General features: G+C 35.8%; 1 protein-coding gene across 3 annotated transcripts in view; it reads right to left on the bottom strand.

Annotated features, from left to right (window-relative positions):
• NETO2 (neuropilin and tolloid like 2) overlaps positions 1 to 19,921 on the bottom strand; it is a 76,527-nt gene that overhangs the window by 43,220 nt on the left and 13,386 nt on the right. The window contains exons 3-6 of one of the 3 annotated variants that reach the window (XM_036832128.1): positions 18,978 to 19,118; positions 18,068 to 18,316; positions 12,791 to 12,814; positions 12,559 to 12,686 (exon numbers count right to left, since the gene is read on the bottom strand). In XM_036832128.1, coding sequence (XP_036688023.1) covers positions 12,559 to 12,686; positions 12,791 to 12,814; positions 18,068 to 18,316; positions 18,978 to 19,118 — 542 coding nt within the window. Of the gene's footprint in view, positions 1 to 12,558; positions 12,687 to 12,769; positions 12,815 to 18,067; positions 18,317 to 18,977; positions 19,119 to 19,921 lie in introns of all 3 variants that reach the window. The other 2 variants (XM_036832126.1, XM_036832129.1) reach the window with 2 other exon arrangements.

The raw sequence follows: 19,921 nt of genomic DNA on the forward strand, positions 1-19,921 counted from the left end.
TCTTTCTCTCATCTTGTTGCATTGATCACCACCAATAAAATACTAGCAAGAGACATAAGTTTAAAGAAAATGATTTTAAGGTTTCACCATCAATTATGATGTTTGCTTTAAGGATTTTAGTAGATATTCTTCAACATGCTGAAGATACATCCTATGTTGGAATTACATATGTGGTAAACTACATCATTTGATTTTCTCATATTAAACTGTCCAAAAATTTCTAAGATAAGCCCATCTTTGGTTATGATTTCTAAAAAAAAATGTTAGGTTTAGTTTGTTACTGTTTAGTCTTTGGGGTCTTATTTTTTCCCTCCTTCATTTTACAAATAATTCTCTGCCTTAAAATTCTCTCATGCTATTTATTTAGTTTTGATAAAACAGGCTGGGGAAAGTTCTTTCTTCTTCAGTTTTCTAAAACAGTTTCTACAACATGTTCCTTGAGTATTTGGTAAAATCTAATTTGGCCAGTTTTTCTGTTAACATACTTCAAGTACAAAATCAATTTCATCAATTTGGTAAGAGTTTATTTAGGTTTTCTATTTCTTTGATTTAATTTTGATAAATTGTATATATGTATATATATATACACATACATTATATATTTCAGGAAATTGTCCACTTAGACTGTTTACAAATATATTAACAAAGAACAGTCTGAAGCACTTTGATTATGGAAAATTTCAAACATGCATAAGCAGACAAAAGAGTATCATAAACCCACTTCCCATCCCCTAACTTTAGCTTTATCTATACCTCTCCCCACTTCTGCCTCTCATGTATTATTTTGAGACAAATTCCAGAGATATCATTTCACATGTAAATAGTTCCATATGTATTATTAAAGACGACTTTAAAAAATAACCTATTATCACACCAAACAAATGAATAATTTCCTAACATAAAATACCAGTGTTCACACTTCTAATTGTCTCTTAATGTTCCCACCCGTTTGTAGTTTGAGTCCAAACTCACTCATTTGACTTAACATTTTTTAATCTGTAGGTTCCCCTGCTGGTTTTCTTTTTCCCTTTGTAATTTATTTTTTGAGGAAATGCTCATTTTTTTTTCTTTTGTTCAGTAGGTCTTCTTCATAGTTTGTCTTATAATGGTTTCTAATCTCAGCTGTAGTTGATTTATGACCTTTTCCACTTCTAACATAATTTATGTCTTTTTTTTCTAGGTCGATCTTGCCAGAGGTATGTCTATTGTTATTATTTTTTTTAAACAAAGGGCCAGTTTTTGCTTTTGTTGACACTTTTTGTGAATTTTTAATTTCCCTTATTTCTGCTCTTTTATTATTACCCGTTCTTTGGATTTTTTGGTCATTCTTTTAGCTTCTTGAGTTGAATTTTAGCTCATTAAGTTTAAATCTTCTTCTTCTCCTAAAAGAAGCATTTATGATCATAAATTCCCTAAAGTACTTTTAGGAGTATCCCACAAGTTTTGATATGTAGTATTCTCACTATTGCTAAGTTTTTTATAAATGTGTACAAATTTCCATCCTGATTTTTTTCTGTGACCTATAAATTACAAGGTGGTATATTATTAAATTTCTAAACATATGGGTTTTTTAAAGTTGAAGTTTAGTTGATTTATAATGTTAATTTCTGCTGTAGAGCAAAGTGATTCAGTTATATGTGTGTGTGTATACACATACACACACACACATTTAAAAATATTCTTTTCCAGTGGTTCTGAAGAACCTAGGGGCAGGACAGGAATAAAGACGCAGAAGTAGAGAATGGACGTGAGGACATGGGATAGGGGAGGGTAAGCTGGGACGAAGTGAGAAAGTGGCATGGACATATATACACTACCGAATGTAAAGTAGCTAGCTAGCGGGAAGCAGCTGCATAACACAGGGAGATCACCTTGGTGCTTTGTGTCCACCTAGAGGGGTGGGATAAGGAGGGTGGGAGGGAGATGCAAGAGGGAGGAGATATGGGGATATATATATATGTGTAGCTGATTCACTTTGTTATACAGCAGAAACTAACACACCATTGTAAAGCAGTTATACTCCAATAAAGATGTTAAAAAATCTTTTTAAAATAAAAAATAAAATGTTTAAAACGGTTTTAAATTGTAAAATATTTAGATATCAACAACAATGAAGACACTACATATCAAAACTCATGAAACATCTAAGGAAATACTTAGTAGCATACTGATAGCCCTAAATAACTGTTACGAGAAAGAAGAACATTTGAAAATTAATTACCAAAGAATTCAACACAAGAAGCTGCAAAAAGAATCACAAGGTAAATCCGAAGAAAGCAAAGAAATAAAAGCACAAACTGAGAAAATGGGAAGCAAAGAAACTACAGTTGATTTTTTAAAAAAACAGTTCTTGAAAACAAACCTTTGGCAAACTGATAAAGAAAAAGAAAAGAGCAAAGGCACAAATTTAAAATGGCAAATAGAATTGAGGTTTTAAAAATTGTAAAAGAATACCATGTAAAGTATTATACCAATAAATGTGGAACCAGAAAGCATGAGCAATATTCTAGAAAAATAACTTTAAACTCAAAGAGACTGAAAATCTAAAAAAACCTAAAATATTAAATAAAGAAAAATATATTCTTTTCCATTATGGTTTATCTCAGGACATTGAATATAGTTCCCTGTGCTATAGAGTAGGACCTTGTTGTTTATCCATTCTATATGTAATAGTTTGCATCTGCTAATCCCAAACTCCCAATCCATCCCTCCCCCACCCTACATCCCCCTTGGCAACCACAAGTCTTTCTCTATGTCTGTGAGTCTGTTTGTTTCATAGATAGGTTTATTGTGTCATATTTTAGATTCCACATAAAAGTGATATCATATGGCACTTGTCTTTTTCTGACTTACTTCCCTTAGTATGATAATCTCTAGTTCCATTCATGTTGCTGCAAATGGCATTATCCTGTTCTTTTTTATGGCTGAGTAGTAGTCCATTGTATATATGTACCACATATTCTTTAACCATTCATCTGTCGATTGACATTTAGGTTATTTCCATGTCTTGGCTATTGTAAGTAGTGCTGCTATGAACATAGGAGTGCATGTATCTTTTTGGACTACAGCTTTGCCTCAATATATGCCCAGGAGTGGGGCTGCTGGATCATATGGTAATTCTTAGTTTTTTGAGGAATCTCCATACTGTTCTCCATAGTGGCTGCACCAACTTACATTCCCACCAACAGTGTAGGAGGGTTCCATTTCCTCCACACCCTATTCAGCATTTGTTATTTGTAGACTTTTTGTTGGCCATTCTGACCAGTGTGAAGTGGTACCTCATTGTAGTTTTGATTGACATTTCTCCAATAATTAGCAATGTTGAGCATCTTTTCATATGCCTATTGGCCATCTGTATTTTTTCTTTGGAGAAATGTCTATTTAGGTGTTCTGCCCATTTTTCAATTGGGTTGTTTTTTTGTTGAGTTGTAAGAGCTGTTTGTATATTTTGGAAATTAAGCCCTTGTCAGTTGCTTCGTTTGCACATATTTTCTCCCATTCTGTAGGTTGTCTTTTCATTTTGTTTATGGTTTCCTTTGCTATGCAAAAGCTCGTAAGCTTGATTAGGTCCCATTTGTTTTTATTTCTATTGCCTTGGGAGACTGACCTAAGAACACATTGATATGATTTATGTCAGACAACGTTTTGTCTATGATCTCTTCTAGCAGTTTCATAGTGTCATGTCTTATGTTTAAGTCTTTAGGCCATTTTGAGTTTTTTTGTGTGTATGTATGGTGTGAGGGTGTGTTCTAACTTCACTGATTTACAAGCAGCTGTCCGACTTTCCTAGCACCATATGGGGTTTTAAAGTTATTGTTTGGTTGCTGGTTCCTAATTTAATTGCATTTTTGTCAGAGGATGCTCTGCATGATACCAAGCACTGGTATGTACGGCAGACTTCCTTTTCCATCCAGTGTATGGATCAGTTTCCATAAATGTTTCAGGCATGCTTGTAGAGAATGAAAATTCTCTGGATGCTGCAAGTCAAGATATCATGTTCCATCAGGCAAACTGTGTTGTTTAAATCTTCTAAGCCTTGACTTTTTTTTTGCATGCTTAATTACTGAGAGGCAAAAAAAATTACATGCTGTAATTGTGGATTTGTCAGTTTTCCTCAGAAACTATCAATTCATGTTTTGTATATTTTGAGGTTATATTAATACATAAAATTTAAAATATATCTTCCTTATGAATTCGTGACCATCTTCATTTCAATTTTAATAGCTGTATCAGCTCTTTTAGTATCTATTTCATTCCTGTTTGTGTATTTTCAAAATTTCCTTTAGTTAACCTAAAACAGGATATACTTGGATTTTTTTTTTTAATAAATTTATTTTATTTTATTTTATTTTTGGCTGCATTGGGTCTTCATTGCTGCACGCGGGCTCTTCTCCAGTTGCAGTGAGCAGGGGCCACCCCTCGTCACGGTGCGCAGTCCTCTCATTGAGGTGGCCTCTCCCGTTGCGGAGCACAGGCTCTAGGTGCGCGGGCTTCAGTAGTTGTGGCATGCAGGCCCAGCAGTTGTGGCTCATGGGCTCCAGAGCGCAGGCTCAGTAGTTGTGGCGCATGGGCCTAGCCGCTCCGCGGCATGTGGGATCCTCCCAGACCAGGGATCGAACCCGTGACCCCTGCATTGGCAGGCAGATTGCCAACCACCGCGCCACCAGGGAAGCCTTATACTTGGATTTTAAATATAGCACTTGGTCCAATTATTATTTTTGCCCCAAAATACCTTAATTTTGCACTCACTGTTTTTTTTTTTATTCACACACTGTTTCCAGTTTTTATTTCAATTTTACCATTTGAAACATTTTGGAATAAATTATGTTCTATGGTTATATTAATGCTTTTCTGTGAGGCAATCATAATTCCTCGAATTTTAACATAATTTTGTGATACATATTTGGATTTATGTAAATGACCTTTTGAATGTTACACTGCCATTGTTGAAGCATTTTAGTTTAGTTTTTTTTTGAATTTTTGAATTTTATTTTATTCATTGTGTTTGAATTTTATTTTTTTTTACAGCAGGTTCTTCTTAGTCATCCATTTTATACATATTGGTGTACATATGTCAATCCCAATCTCCCAATTCATCACACCACCCCCCTCCACCCCACTTTCCCCCCTTGGTGTCCATACGTTTGTTCTCTACATCTGTGTCTCAATTTCTGTCCTGCAAACTGGTTCATCTGTGTCATTTTTCTAGGTTCCACATATATGCGTTAATATACAATATTTGTTTTTCTCTTTCTGCCTTACTTCACTCTGTATGACAGTCTCTAGATACATCCACGTCTCTACAAATGACCCAATTTCGTTCCTTTTTCTGCCTGAGGAATATTCCATCGTATATATGTACCACAACTTCTCTATCCATTCCTCTGTTGATGGACATTTAGGTTGCTTCCATGTCCTGGCTGTTGTAAATAGTGCTGCAATGAACATTGGGGTATATGTGTCTTTTTGAATTATGGTTTTCTCAGGGTATATGCCCAGTAGTGGGATTGCTGGGTCGTATGGTACTTCTCTTTTTAGTTTTTTAAGGAACCTCCAAACTGTTCTCCATAGTGGCTGTATCAGCTTACATTCCCACCAACAGTGAAAGAGGGTTCCCTTTTCTCCACACCCTCTCCAGCATTTGTTGTTTGTAGATTTTCTGATGATGCCCATTCTAACTGGTGTGAGGTGATACCTCATTGTAGTTTTGATTTGCATTTCTCTAATAATTAGTGATGTTGAGCATCTTTTCATGTGCTTCTTGGCCATCTGTATGTCTTCTTTGGAGAAATGTCTGTTTAGGCCTTCTGCCCATTTTTTGATTGGCTTGTTTGTTTTTGTAATATTGAGCTGCATGAGCTGTTTATATATTTTGGAGATTAATCATTTGTCCATTGATTCACTTGCAAATATTTTCTCCCATTCTGAGGGTTGTCTTTTCGTCTTGCTTGTAGTTTCCTTTGCTGTGCAAAAGCTTTCAAGTTTCATTAGGTCCCATTTCTTTATTTTTTTGTTTTTATTTCCATTAGTCTAAGAGGTCGGTCAAAAAAGATCTTGCTGTGATTTATGTCAAAGAGTGTTCTTCCTATGTTTTCTTCTAAGAGTTTTATAGTGTCCAGTCTTACATTTAGGTCACTAATCAATTTGAGTTTATTTTTGTGTGTGGTGTTAGGGAGTGTTCTAATTTCATTCTTTTACATGTAGCTTTCCAGTTTTCCCAGCACCACTTACTGAAGAGACTGTCTTTTCTCCATTGTATATCCTTGTGTCCTTTGTCATAGATTAGATGACCACAGGTGCATGGGTTTATCTCTGGGCTTTCTATCCTGTTCCATTGATCTATATTTCTGTTTTTGTGCCAGTACCATTTGGCTTGATTACTGTAGCTTTGTAGTGTAGTCTGAAGTCAGGGAATCTGATTCCTCCAGCTCCATTTTTTTCCCTCAAGACTGCTTTGGCTATTCGGGGTCTTTTGTCTCTCCACACAAATTTTAAGATTTTTTGTTCTAGTTCTGTAAAAAATGCCGTTGGTAATTTGATAGGGATTGCACTGAATCTGTAAATTGTTTTGGGTAGTACAGTCATTTTCACAATACTGATTCTTCCAAGCCAAGAACATGGTACATTGCTCCATCTGTTTGTATCATCTTTAATTTCTTTCATCAGTGTCTTATAGTTTTCTGCATACAGGTCTTTTGTCTCCCTAGGTAGGTTTATTCCTAGGTACTTTATTCTTTTTGTTGCAATAGTAAATGGGAGTGTTTCCTTAATTTCTCTTTCAGATTTTTCATCATTAGTGTATAGGAATGCAAGAGATTTCTGTGCATTAATTTTGTACCTTGCAACTTTACCAAATTCATTGATTAGCTCTAGTAGTTTTCTGGTGGCATCTTTAGGATTCTCTATGTATAGTATCATGTCATCTGCAAACAGTGACAGCTTTACTTCTTCTCCAATTTGTATTCCTTTTATTTGTTTTTCTTCTCTGATTGCCACAGCTAAGACTTCCAAAACTATGTTGAATAATAGTGGCGAGAGTGGACATCCTTGTCTTGTTCCTGATCTTAGAGGAAATGCTTTCAGTTTTTCACCATTGAGAATGATGTTTGCTGTGGGTTTGTCATATATGGCCTTTATTATGTTGAGGTAGGTTCCCTCTATGCCCACTTTCTGGAGAGTTTTTGTCATAAATGGGTGTTGAATTTTGTGAAAAGCTTTTTCTGCATCTATTGAGATGATCATATGGTTTTTATTCTTCAATTTGTTGATGTGGTGTATCACAATGATTGATACGCGTATATTGAAGAATCCTTGCATCCCTGGGATAAATCCCACTTGACCGTGGTGTATGATCCTTTTAATGTGTTGTTGGATTCTGATTGCCAGTATTTTGTTGAGGATTTTTGCATCTATATTCATCAGTGATATTGGTCTGTAATTTTCTTTTTTTGTAGTGTCTTTGTCTGGTTTTGGTATCAGGGTGATGGTGGCCTCATAGAATGAGTTTGGGAGTGTTCCTTCCTCTGCAATTTTTTGGAAGAGTTTGAGAAGGATGGGTGTTAGCTCTTCTCTAAATGTTTGATAGAGTTCACCTGTGAAGCCATTGGGTTCTGGACTTTTGTTTGTTGCAAGATTTTTAATCACAGTTTCAATTTCATTACTTGTGATTGGTCTGTTCATATATTCTGTTTCTTCCTGGTTCAGTCTTGGAAGGTTATACCTTTCTAAGAATTTGTCCATTTCTTCCAGGTTGTCCGTTTTATTGGCATAGAGTTGCTTGTAGTAGTCTCTTAGGATGTTTTGTATTTCTGCGGTGTCTGTTGTAACTTCTCCTTTTTCATTTCTAATTTTATTGATTTGAGTCCTCTCCCTCTTTTTCTTGATGAGTCTGGCTAATGGCTTATCAATTTTGTTTATCTTCTCAAAGAACCAGCTTTTAGTTTTATTGATCTTTGCTATTGTTTTCTTTGTTTCTATTTCATTTATTTCAGCTCTGACCTTTATGATTTCTTTCCTTCTGCTAACTTTGGGTTTTGTTTGTTCTTCTTTCTCTAGTTCCTTTAGGTGTAAGGTTAGATTGTTTACTTGAGATTTTTCTTGTTTCTTGAGGTAGGCTTGTATAGCTATAAACTTCCCTCTTAGAACTGCTTTTGCTGCATCCCATAGGTTTTGTATCGTCATGTGTTCATTGTCATTTGTCTCTAGGTATTTTTTGATTTCCTCTGATTTTTTCAGTGATCTCTTGGTTATTTAGTAACGTATTGTTTAGCCTCCATGTGTTTGTATTTTATACTTTTTTTCCCTGTAATTGATCTCTAATCTCATACCGTTGTGGTCAGAAAAGATGCTTGATATGATTTCGATTTTCTTAAATTTACTGAGGCTTGATTTGTGACCCAAGATGTGATCTATCTTGGTTAATGTTCCGTGCGCACTTGAGAAGAAAGTGTAATCTGTTGTTTTTGGATGGAATGTCCTATAAATATCAACTAAATCTATCTGGTCTATTGTGTCATTTAAAGCTTGTGTTTCCTTATTAATTTTCATTTTGGATGATCTGTCCATTGGTGTAAGTGAGGAGTTAAAGTCCCCCACTATTATTGTGTTACTGTTGATTTCCTCTTTTATAGCTGTTAGCAGTTGCCTTATGTATTGAGGTGCTCCTATGTTGGGTGCATATATATTTATAATTGTTATATCTTCTTCTTGGATTGATCCCTTGATCATTATGTAGTGTCCTTCCTTGTCTCTTGTAACATTCTGTATTTTAAAGTCTATTTTATCTGATATGAGTATAGCTACTCCAGCTTTCTTTTGATTTCCATTTGCATGGAATATCTTTTTCCATCCCCTCACTTTCAGTCTGTATGTGTCCCTAGGTCTGAAGTGGGTCTCTTGTAGATAGCATATATATGGGTCTTGTTTTTGTATCCATTCAGCGAGTCTGTGTCTTTACATTGGATCATTTAATCCATTCACGTTTAAGGTAATTATCGATATATATGTTCCTATGACCATTTTCTTGTTATGGGTTTGTTTTTGTAGGTCATTTTCTTCTCTTGTGTTTCCCACTTAGAGAAGTTCCTTTAGCATTTGTTGTAGAGCTGGGTTGGTGGTGCTGAATTCTCTTAGCTTTTGCTTGTCTGTAAAGCTTCTGATTCCTCCATCGAATCTGAATGAGATCCTTGCCGGGTAATCTTGGTTGTAGGTTCTTCCCTTTCATTGCTTTAAATATGTCATGCTACTCCCTTCTAGCTTGTAGAGTTTCTGCTGAGAAATCAGCTGTTAACCTTATGGGAGTTCCCTTGTATGTTATTTGTCGTTTTTCCCTTGCTGCTTTCAATAATTTTTCTTTGTCTTTAATTTTTGCCAATTTGATTACTATTTGTCTCAGCGTGTTTTTCCTTGGGTTTATCCTGCCTGGGACTCTCTGCGTTTTGTGAACTTGGGTGGCTATTTCCTTTCCCATGTTAGGGAAGTTTTCAACTATAATCTCTTCAAATACTTTATCAGGTCCTTCCCCTCTGTCTTCTCCTTCTGGGACCCCTATGATGCGAATGTTGTTGCATTTAATGTTGTCCCAAAGGTCTCTTAGGCTGTCTTCATTTTTTTTTCATTCTTTTTTCTTTATTTTGTTCTGCAGCAGTGAATTCCACCATTCTGTCTTCCAGGTCACTTATCCGTTCTTCTGCCTCAGTTATTCTGCTATTGATTCCTTCTAGTGTAGTTTTCATTTCAGTTATTGTATTGTTCATCTCTGTTGGTTTGTTCTTTAATTCTCCTAGGTCTTTGTTATACATTTCTTGCATCTTCTCGATCTTTGCCTCCATTGTTTTTCCGAGGTCCTGGATCATCTTCACTATCATTATTCTGAATTCTTTTTCTGGAAGGTTGCCTATCTCCACTTAATTTAGTTGTTTTTCTGGGGTTTTACTCTGTTCCTTCATCTGGTACATAGCCCTCTGCCTTTTCATCTTGTCTGTCTTTCTGTGAATGTGGTTTTTGTTCCACAGACTGCGGCATTGTAGTTCTTGCTTCTGCTATCTGCCATCTGGTAGATGAGACTATCTAAGAGGCTTGTGCAAGTTTCCTGATGGGAGGGACTAGTGGTGGGTAGAGCTGGCTGTTGCTCTGGTGGGCACAGCTCAGTAAAACTTTAACCCACTTGTCTGCTGATGGTTGGGTCTGGGTTCTTTCCCTGTTGGTTGTTTGGCCTGAGGCAACCCAACACTGGAGCCTACCCAGGCTCTTTGGTGGGGCTAATGGTGGACTCTGGGAGGGCTTACGCTATGGAATACTTCCCGGAACTTCTGCTGCCACGTGTCCCTGTCCTCATGGTGAGACACAGCTACCCCCCACCTCTGCAGGAGACCCCCCAACACTAGCAGGTAGGTGTGGTTCAGTCTCCTGTGGGGTCACTGATCCTTCCCCGGGGTTCGACGTGCACACTACTTTGTGTGTGCCCTCCAAGAATGGAGTCTCTGTTTCCCCCAGTCCTGTCGAAGTCCTGCAATCAAATCCTGCTAGCCTTCAAAGTCTGATTCTCTAGGAATTCCTCCTCCCATTGCCGGACCCCCAGGTTGGGAAGCCTGACATGGGGCTCAGAACCTTCACTCCAGTGGGTGGACTTCTGTGGTATAAGTGTTCTCCAGTTTCTGAGTCCCCCACCCAGCAGTTATGGGATTTGATTTTATTGTGATTGCGCTCCTCCTACTGTCTCAGTGCAGCTTCTCCTTTGTCTTTGGATGTGGGGCATCTTTTTTGGTGAGGTCCAGTGTCTTCCTGTCAATGATTGTTCAGCAGTTAGTTGTGATTCTGGTGCTCTCACAAGAGGGAGTGAGAGCACATCCTTCTACTCCGTCATCTTGAACCCTTGTCCTCATTCTTGAATGACAGATTAGTTGGACATGGAATTTTCAAATTTTAGATTGCCAGTTAATTTTTTTTCCTTAGCACTTTGAAAACATTATTCTATTGTCATTTCTTCCAAGTTTCTTAATAAAATGCCACTGTCTCCCATCCTCAAGCTACTTTCTGGGTAATTTTCTCAAATCTGTCTTTCAATACTATACTTTTTACTTGAGCAAGTTCTATTTGGTTATTTTTAAAGCATACTTGGTACTTTCTTTCTCATTTTTTTGATTACTACTTGTAGGATATTTAAGACACTTCAGTTCTTGGGTATGTCTGTTAACTCACTCATGGTGGGTTGTTCACCTATGTTTTCTAATTTTGGGCTGTAAGCTTACTTCAGCAGTGTTTTAGCTATGGCAATCCTGTAGCCTATATGGTTATTTTGTATTTATCTTTTTCAGGTGCCTCAAAAGGTTTAATAAGCCCAGGACCATTTTGTTCATTTGGGGGCTAAGTGGTCCCTGGGCTGAGCATGGAATGTAAATTCACATCCCAAACTGTAATAAAGATAGGTTTCTAGGTATAAACGGTTAGGGGAGACCTCAGCCTCACCTGCATCTTAAGACTGAGCTCAGGATAAGCTTCTTTGTTACCAATTTGCACTAGTGGAAGAGTTTTTCTAAACTACCATTTCATGGCAATCATCTCCCTTTGAGGGTTTCAGCTTCATGTGGCAGTCGTCTCAAAGTCCACACGAACCCTAGGCCTTTTATTTGTCTCAGTGTGGGTGATGCCAAGCTCCTGGCATATCTACCCTTGAGTAGTCATAGGTTACTAAAAACAGCAAGAGGCATTTGTACCATCAATTTCAGTTTTCAGTTTACTGCTCTGATTTATAGCACTTTCATTTCTAGTTCATAAGAATTATCTTCTTTTTTGGAGCTTTTCTATGGTTTTAAAAGGACGTCTGTTATATTTTATCCAATGTTTCTAAGTGTTTTGTAATAGGTAGGTTTTCAGGTTATCTCATCCATCATATTACCAGCAACTTTAAATTTGATTTTCGTAATTCTTTAAATTCTCCTACCCTCACTCTTTCTTTTCTGTTTACATATATAAACAATAAATATAATTTTAACTGTTACTATTTCTAGAAGTACAAATTAAAAGCAAAAAGCAGAAGTAGTTAGCAACCAGTCTCAATCTGTCAAGAGTTATTTAAAAACATCCTTCCCTGTAGTACTTTCCAATAAAAACTCTACATTAGCAGAGGACAGCATGGTAAGAACACAGAACTAAGATGATACATTTGTGTTTTGGTTTTGACACTGTTATAACCAACTCTGAGACCTTTGACAAGATACTTTAACATCTTATGGCATATTTTACCTCCTCATAAAGGTGTTTATGAATCTATGATCACACTGATCAATACCTATACTCTCCAATTAGGAACACACAGATTTTAAGAATCTTAAAACAAGAATATTAATGTATGTGTGACATTCCTGAAGTTTACATTGTAGTTTATTTAACTACAACAATGCTGAGATGCTAGGTGTTCAATAACATGACTGAAATAAAATTTTTAAAAAGTTGTAACGTCAGTTTAAATAATAAGTATCTGCATGAACCAAAATAATACGTTATACAAATCACATCTTATTATGTTCTTCTCAGAAGTGACTGCATACTTAATACTACCTTAGCTTTTGGAGTAGCTTTAATCGTCCAGATGCAATCAACTGCTTGGCCGGGTTTTGTTTTTTCCTCTTGTTCTACCTGACTAGAACGTATTATTCCATCAGCTCCTGACAGCTCAAACTGGCAATCTAGAAAGAACAGATGAATGATGTTCAAAGGAAAATAAGACTGATCCTAGATGCCATGAGGAAAAAGAGGTAATATACTAAACCTGGGATGGGATTTAAAATACCTCCTAGGTAAGTAAAGTCTGGATCTGTAACAGAGAAAAGAAGAAAGTCATTGGCATTGAGGTATTTTAGAGTTACTTTAAGGCTTAATGTCTTACATTATGTCTAATGCTACACTTAATAACAAAGCAAGAGAAAGCTTTCATTTGTGTAAACTACAGACCACTGGTTATTTATGAGCATATTGAGGTGCTCACTTATAGGATCAATATTTTTTAAATGATAACGTTTATACTTTTGATCCAACTATGAACTAAAAACTTATTTATGCTACCTGAAAACTCACAACTCTATGTCAACTGCAGTAGCTAGTCCATTGATGGATGAATGAGTAAACAAAATGTAGTATAAATAATACAATGGAATATTATTCAACCTTAAAAAGGAATGAAATTCTGACACATGCTACAACATGGATGAGTCTGGAAACAATATGCTAAGTAAAATAAGCCAGACAGTTAAGGACACTATATGATTCCCTTTATTGAGGTCCCTAGATTCGTCGAATTTAGAGACTGTTTTCACAGGGCTGTAGGGAGGGAGGGATAGGGAGTTAAGTGTTTAATGGGGACAAAGTTTCAGCTTGGGATGACAAAAAAGTTCTGGATATGCACGGTGTGATGGTTGCACAACATTGTAAGTGTACTTAATGCCACTGACTTGTACAGTTAAAAGGTTTAAGATAGTGAATTTTATGTTACATATAATTTATCCCACCACAGTAGCAGCTAGTAAGTTGTTTTTTTCACAATGGCAGGAAAAAGAGAGATGACTAGATGATATATAGGATATTCTGCCCTATGAAATAGTTCATAGAAAATTGACAACCAATAGTTTATATCAAAATAACTGATTTAATTAAATTGTCCAGGTATTTGATTTTTATGAACTAAATCAATTAACTGAATTGACACTTTAGTATCAAAAGACATTACAAAGTCTTATATAGAGTCAGATTTTTGCAAATAAGTTTAGACTGCCTGAAAGAAAAAACAAACATCTTAATCATTTGAATAATGCTTTTAAAAATATTAAAAAACAAAGTCAGGCAGCTTTATATGTAAAGATTCTTTGAAGAAAGGCAGTTCTTTTTCTTCTATTAGTTTTATGTATCATGAGAGCAACTTCATATGGCTTATGGTTAAAATATAGATAAATTATAAATTATAATAAAATGCTTAGGATTTCTAGACTATATTACTTTACATTTGTATTTTATAGTACTTCAGAGTTTCTACAGACCTTATGTTTAATATTATGCTAATGACAATATCAAGAAGATCATGTACTATTCTGTTTTATAGATGAGGAAACTGAATCAGAGAGATTATGGCTTTTTAAGACCATATAATGGCAATGTCAGGACTAGATTCTAATTCTCTAGACAGTTTTTCTTACTGTAACATTTTTCTTTCTTACTCTTTCTTGCCGTTATAGTGTGGGTGATGATACCACAATTTTACCACTAAAAGAAAAAAAAAACAATGTCAAAATAAATAGACAATTCATAAATAGCTAAATCATGGCTGTCTAGTTATTTAAAGTCATATAAAGTAAATTTTGTCTAGGGATGTAAATATGGATGAAACTTACTAACGATGATGAGAAATTAGTATCTTTTTAAAAAAAATAATTAATTAATTTATTTATTTTTGGCTATGTTGGGTCTTCATTTCTGTGTGAGGGCTTTCTCTAGTTGCGGCAAGCGGGGGCCACTCTTCATCGCGGTGCGCGAGCCTCTCACTATCGTGGCCTCTCTTGTTGCGGAGCACAGGTTCCAGACGCGCAGGCTCAGTAGTTGTGGCTCATGGGCCTAGTTGCTCCGCAGCATGTGGGATCTTCCCAGACCAGGGCTCAAACCCATGTCCCCAGCATTAGCAGGCAGATTCTCAACCACTGCGCCACCAGGGAAGCCCGAGAAATTAGTATCTTTTAAATAAATGAAATTCTCTGAGCTACTGGTGATATTTGTTGAGGCAGAGGCTCTTAATGGATTGCTACTTCCTGGAAGTAACTGGGATAATTCTGGAAATTTTAGTGCAATAGTGACAATGTCCTAGAATTCTTTCCTCCATGTGAAGAAATTCTGATTCACTTGCCAGATAGTTGCTATGACTTTCTACTCTAATGCTGTTTAAATTTAGATTTCTCTTTGACATTTCTCTGCAAAATTGCTGAAGTGTCGTCACTCCCTTTTATTTAGGGAGGTTGGGTTTAGATTATTAAGTTAAAAAAGAACAGTCTCTGTGATGTATGCTAGATTAAGCTAAAAATTTTCCTCTTACTTTTTTTCAACATGTACTTTGATAACCATGCCGAAAGTCAGTGGTTAAGATTCCACGCTTCCACTGCAGGGGACACAGGTTCGATCCCTGGTTGGGAAGATCCCGCATGCCACATGGTGTGGCCAAAACAACAACAACAAAAAAAACAATTTTAACAAGAATTGAGCAACCAGTTACATACAATAAACTGTGAATTAAAATAGGTTTAAACAGGCTAATTAAAAATTCTGAGATCTTTTAGACTAACAATTTTTTCATTCTGGTGTGTTGATATATATGTCTTCTATCTGAATTTTCAAATTAAGCTTTTTTAGACACCTGTTTGTAATTTTTTTAATTTATTTTTATTGTAGTAAAATATATAACATAATATGTATCCTTTTACTTATTTTTAAATGTACAATTCATTGGCATTAAGTACATTCACAATTTTGTGCTACCACCACCACAATCCATTTAAGCAAAAACTAAAGACAAATTTTAATATGATACAGCAATTGCACTCCATGGTACTTAGCCAAATGAGTTAAAAACTTGTCCACACAAATACCTGCATATGGATGTCTACAGCAGGTTTATCTGTGGTTGCTAAAACCTGGAAGCAGCCAAGATATCCTTCAACAGAATGGATAAACAAACTGTGGTACATCCAAACAATGAAATATTATTCTGCACTAAAAAGAAACAAGCTACCAAGCCATAAAAAAACATGGAGGAACCTTAAATAAATATTACTAAGTGAAAGAAGCTAATCTGAAAAGCTTACATACTGTATGATTCCAACCGTATGACGTTCTGGAAAGGGCAAAACTATGGAGACAGTAAAAAGATCAGTGGTTGTCAGGGGTTGGGGTGGGAGGGATGAATAGGTGGAGCCCACAGGATTTTTAGGGCAGTGGGAACACTCTGTATGATACTGTAATGGCAGACATATGTCACTATACATCTGTCCAAACCCATACAATGTACGACACTAAGAGTGAACCCTAGAGAACAGAGGTATGGATACCAAGTGGGGAGGGTGGTGGGATGAATTGGGAGATGGGATTGACATATATATATTATTGATACTATGTGTAAAACATAAATAATGAGAGCCTGCTGTATAGTACAGGGAACTCTACTCAGTGCTCTGTGGTGACCCAAATGGGAAGGAAATCCAAAAAGGAGGGGATATATGTATACGGATGGCTGATTCACTTTACTGTACACTAGAAACTAGCACAACATTGTAAGGCAACTATATTCCAATTAAAAAAAAAACCCAAAAAACAGAGTGAACCCTAATGTAAAATATGTACTTTGGTGATGATGTGTCAATGCAGGTTCATCAGTTGTAACAAATGTACCCCTGGTGCAGGATGTTCATTTTAGGTTTTGGAGGTAGCTGTGTGTGTCGGGGGGTGGTTAGGAGGTATATGGTAACTCTGTACTTTCTGCTCAGTTTTGCTGTGAGCCTAAAAACTGTTCTAAAAAAAATAAATAAATTTTACTTTTTGAAAATGTTATCATTTTGACATTGAGAACATAAATACTGAAGTAACACTTAAAAATACCATTAACACATTTACTAACAGGGAAAAAAAAGTTGACTACGTTGTTCAGGCAAAAAAGCTGGTAATCTAGCTGAAAGAATAGCATGATCTCTGTTATATAAAATAAACAAAATAAACAGATATAGAAAAACATCTGAAGGGATACACACCATATTGTTAATACTGGTTTCTTATTTATAGGGTGATAAGGTTATGGATATTTTCATTTGGATATGATTTAATTTTTTTAAGTTAGCAAATTTCTTGCACGAAAACATAAATAAAAGCAAAAAAATTATATAACTATAATTATATAATCTTTACATAAATAAAAGCAAAAAGATTATATAATTTTATAATTATAATTGTTACATTAAGTTACTTTTTTATCTTATTAAGTTTGTAAACTCTTGGAAGACAGGAGCAATAACTACTGTATCTTTGTGCTGCCACATTAGGGATATGCATATTTCTACAGTAGACAGGCTTTGAGGACTATAAAGTGTTCCCACATAACCGTGTGGTAGGTAAGATAGAGTATGCTGATAGGTGGGTGTGCTCTCCCACCACCCAAATATATGTCCACATCCTAATCATCATAACCTATGAATACTACCTTATAAGGTTAAAAAAAGTGAATATTACATTTTAAGGCAAAGGATGTGATTAAGCTAAGGATTCTGAGAAGACAGGGGACGTGAAGATGGAGGCAGAGATTGGAGTGATGAGGCCACACGTCCAGGAATGCTGGGGCAGCCACAAGAAGCTGGAAGAGGCTAGGAATGGATTCTCCCCTGGAGTTCCCACAGGGAACATGACCCTGCTGGATTCTGGCCTCCAGAACTCTGAGAAAATAAACTACTGTTGTCTTTAGCTACCAAGTTTCTGGGAATTAGTTATGGTGGCCTCAGGAAGATATTCCTGTCTTAGCAACAGCAACTCTTAGGCACAGCTCTGTGCTTAATAGTAAATTTTATAGCTAGTAGGTGGCAGAAAAAGGATTCACACCCAGATCTTTTGCCTCCAAGTGCAGAGCGCTATCCTTTCTATTGCTCAGTATTTTCTAGAGACTGTTTATTCAAATGAGTAATTGAATCATTCCAATGGAAAAAACCTGCCAAAATAATTTTTGGTATAGATCATGAAAATAAGGCAATTTGTTGAAATATTTTTTAAATGTATTTATTGTGATGTCTTTGGCATTTGATATATGCTATAAAACATATAGAAATCTAAGAAATAATGTGATGCCATCTATGATATGCTTCAAAATTCAAGTGATATAGTTTTATTTCTAATTCTTTGTTAAGTTTTTATTTATTCATGGACTGATTTCCCTTTGAGCTTGCTAACTTCTTTAAAGCCTTGATTTGATTACCTTGACTGAATTATCTCTTTTCTAGCCTTAAGATTCTAAAACCAGAGTGAGACCTAGCCACTGAAACAATAAGTTCTTTACCTGGAATAAACGAGTATTTTGCTCGAAATCCCAGTCCTTCAAGTTCTTCATCAGAACTGAACTTAATCCACATGAATCTCCCTGTTGATCTAATTAATGGAGGGCTTTTCACACCACAGTAACGATCTACAAGTGGAGAGAAACCAAACGGCCCATCTCGAACTTCCAAGTGATCAAACCGACATTCAAATGATGGTTCTATATAATAATGTTCATCAAAGGTCAACTCTATTCTTTGACGTGGAGCAGCTAGAAAATAAGAGTAAGCAAATCAGGGCAACGCAAACAAGAAAAAGTAAAAATGGCCTGACGCAAGTGAGAAAAGCACAACAACTGCTCTGTTACTGTTTCATAGATGAGGAGCATAATGAGAACTGTTATATATAAAATTCATGATAAATGTTACATTGTGTATTAATAATATAATAATAATGCTACTCTGTAGAACTATAGTAATCTTTCCCTTTGGCATATGTTATTTATTAAATTGAATGTACTTAATTGATTAAAATTAGAGTTGAGAAGCTAATGCTTAGTTCATGAGATACAATGTACCATGATGAATAGAAAAACAGAAGAAATGAAAGAAACATATAATGTAACTATGGACATAAATTTGCAGAAAGCCTAATAAGAGATGCCAGTAAGGTTAGGTTTCTTATCAGAGAAGTTTCTCATATATACTGATGCATCTAGTTAAATTATATTTTAGGAGATCCAAAATTCCTATAAAATTTCAACCATTATTTTTTTAATGTCAGTATTAAGAAATATTTATAATGACTATAGTTTAATTAAAATACATATTTAAATTTTGTTCAAACTGGTTTAACCAGGGCATTTAACCAATATATTTAGTTTAACAATAAGTAAAAATTCATCCACTGAAAGACAGAAATTGGTCAAATACCTTCCAAAATGTAGATACATTCCTTGTTTGGTGGATATGAGTCAGGATAATTTGGTGAAGCAAAATGACCTCCATTGCTCGTTCGAACCCAAATGCCACACTGGGTTGCAGGAATGTGCTTGATTCCAATATTTTGTCCATCTTAGGGAAAAATGTAAAACATCACTTATAGTTCCCCCCACAACTTCCCCAAACAACTGCCCACTCTGTTACACACACATATATATAATTTTTAAGAACCACTGACAAATTCAGCATAACAAATTGAATATAGCAGAAGTGAAATGAAGGTGAAGATGGTATGCTGTGCTGGCTAGAAGCATTTGCTCTAGAGGACAAGTTTGCCATGTATAAGAATGGGGAAATAAAATGCGTAGATTTTACAAGGGCAAAACCATGTGGGAGAATCTGATAAATCAATAAAGCGCTATAAAATTCATTTCTGACATAAAAATAAAAGGACCCCAGGAATTTATCTGTGGTGTGGTACCTCTATATTTAGTTTAACACAAAGTCAAATAAGATTCAAAGATTACAAAGGGATTTTATTTTAGTTAAAGGTTGTAGGTTGAACACATGCATTTAGCTCTGCTCCTTCTTCAAAGTCCACTTAAACGACAGTAAACAATTTTTTTAAGGGTGTAAACCCATAAGTACAAAGAGGTGGATGCAATAGTAACAACTGGCAGCACTAGGTATCTCTGGCAGTGGGGGAAGAGGTGGTGAAGTTGGGCTTTTTAAAAACATGAGGCTTGGTTAAAAGTCTCTTTGGAATCAATTTGATTTCTAATACCCTCCCCTACTCCACAAATCTAGGTAGCTGCTGCTCTATCACCATATCAGAAAATGAGACTATCTCTTTGGAGAAGGTACAACAGGGTTGCTGGACCAGGGGACACCAGGCACAGCTGAGGGTAAAAATACCAACCTGAAAACAGGGAGAT

The sequence above is a fragment of the Balaenoptera musculus genome, chromosome 19, assembly GCF_009873245.2.
Source record: "Balaenoptera musculus isolate JJ_BM4_2016_0621 chromosome 19, mBalMus1.pri.v3, whole genome shotgun sequence".
Taxonomy (NCBI): Eukaryota; Metazoa; Chordata; class Mammalia; order Artiodactyla; family Balaenopteridae; genus Balaenoptera; species Balaenoptera musculus.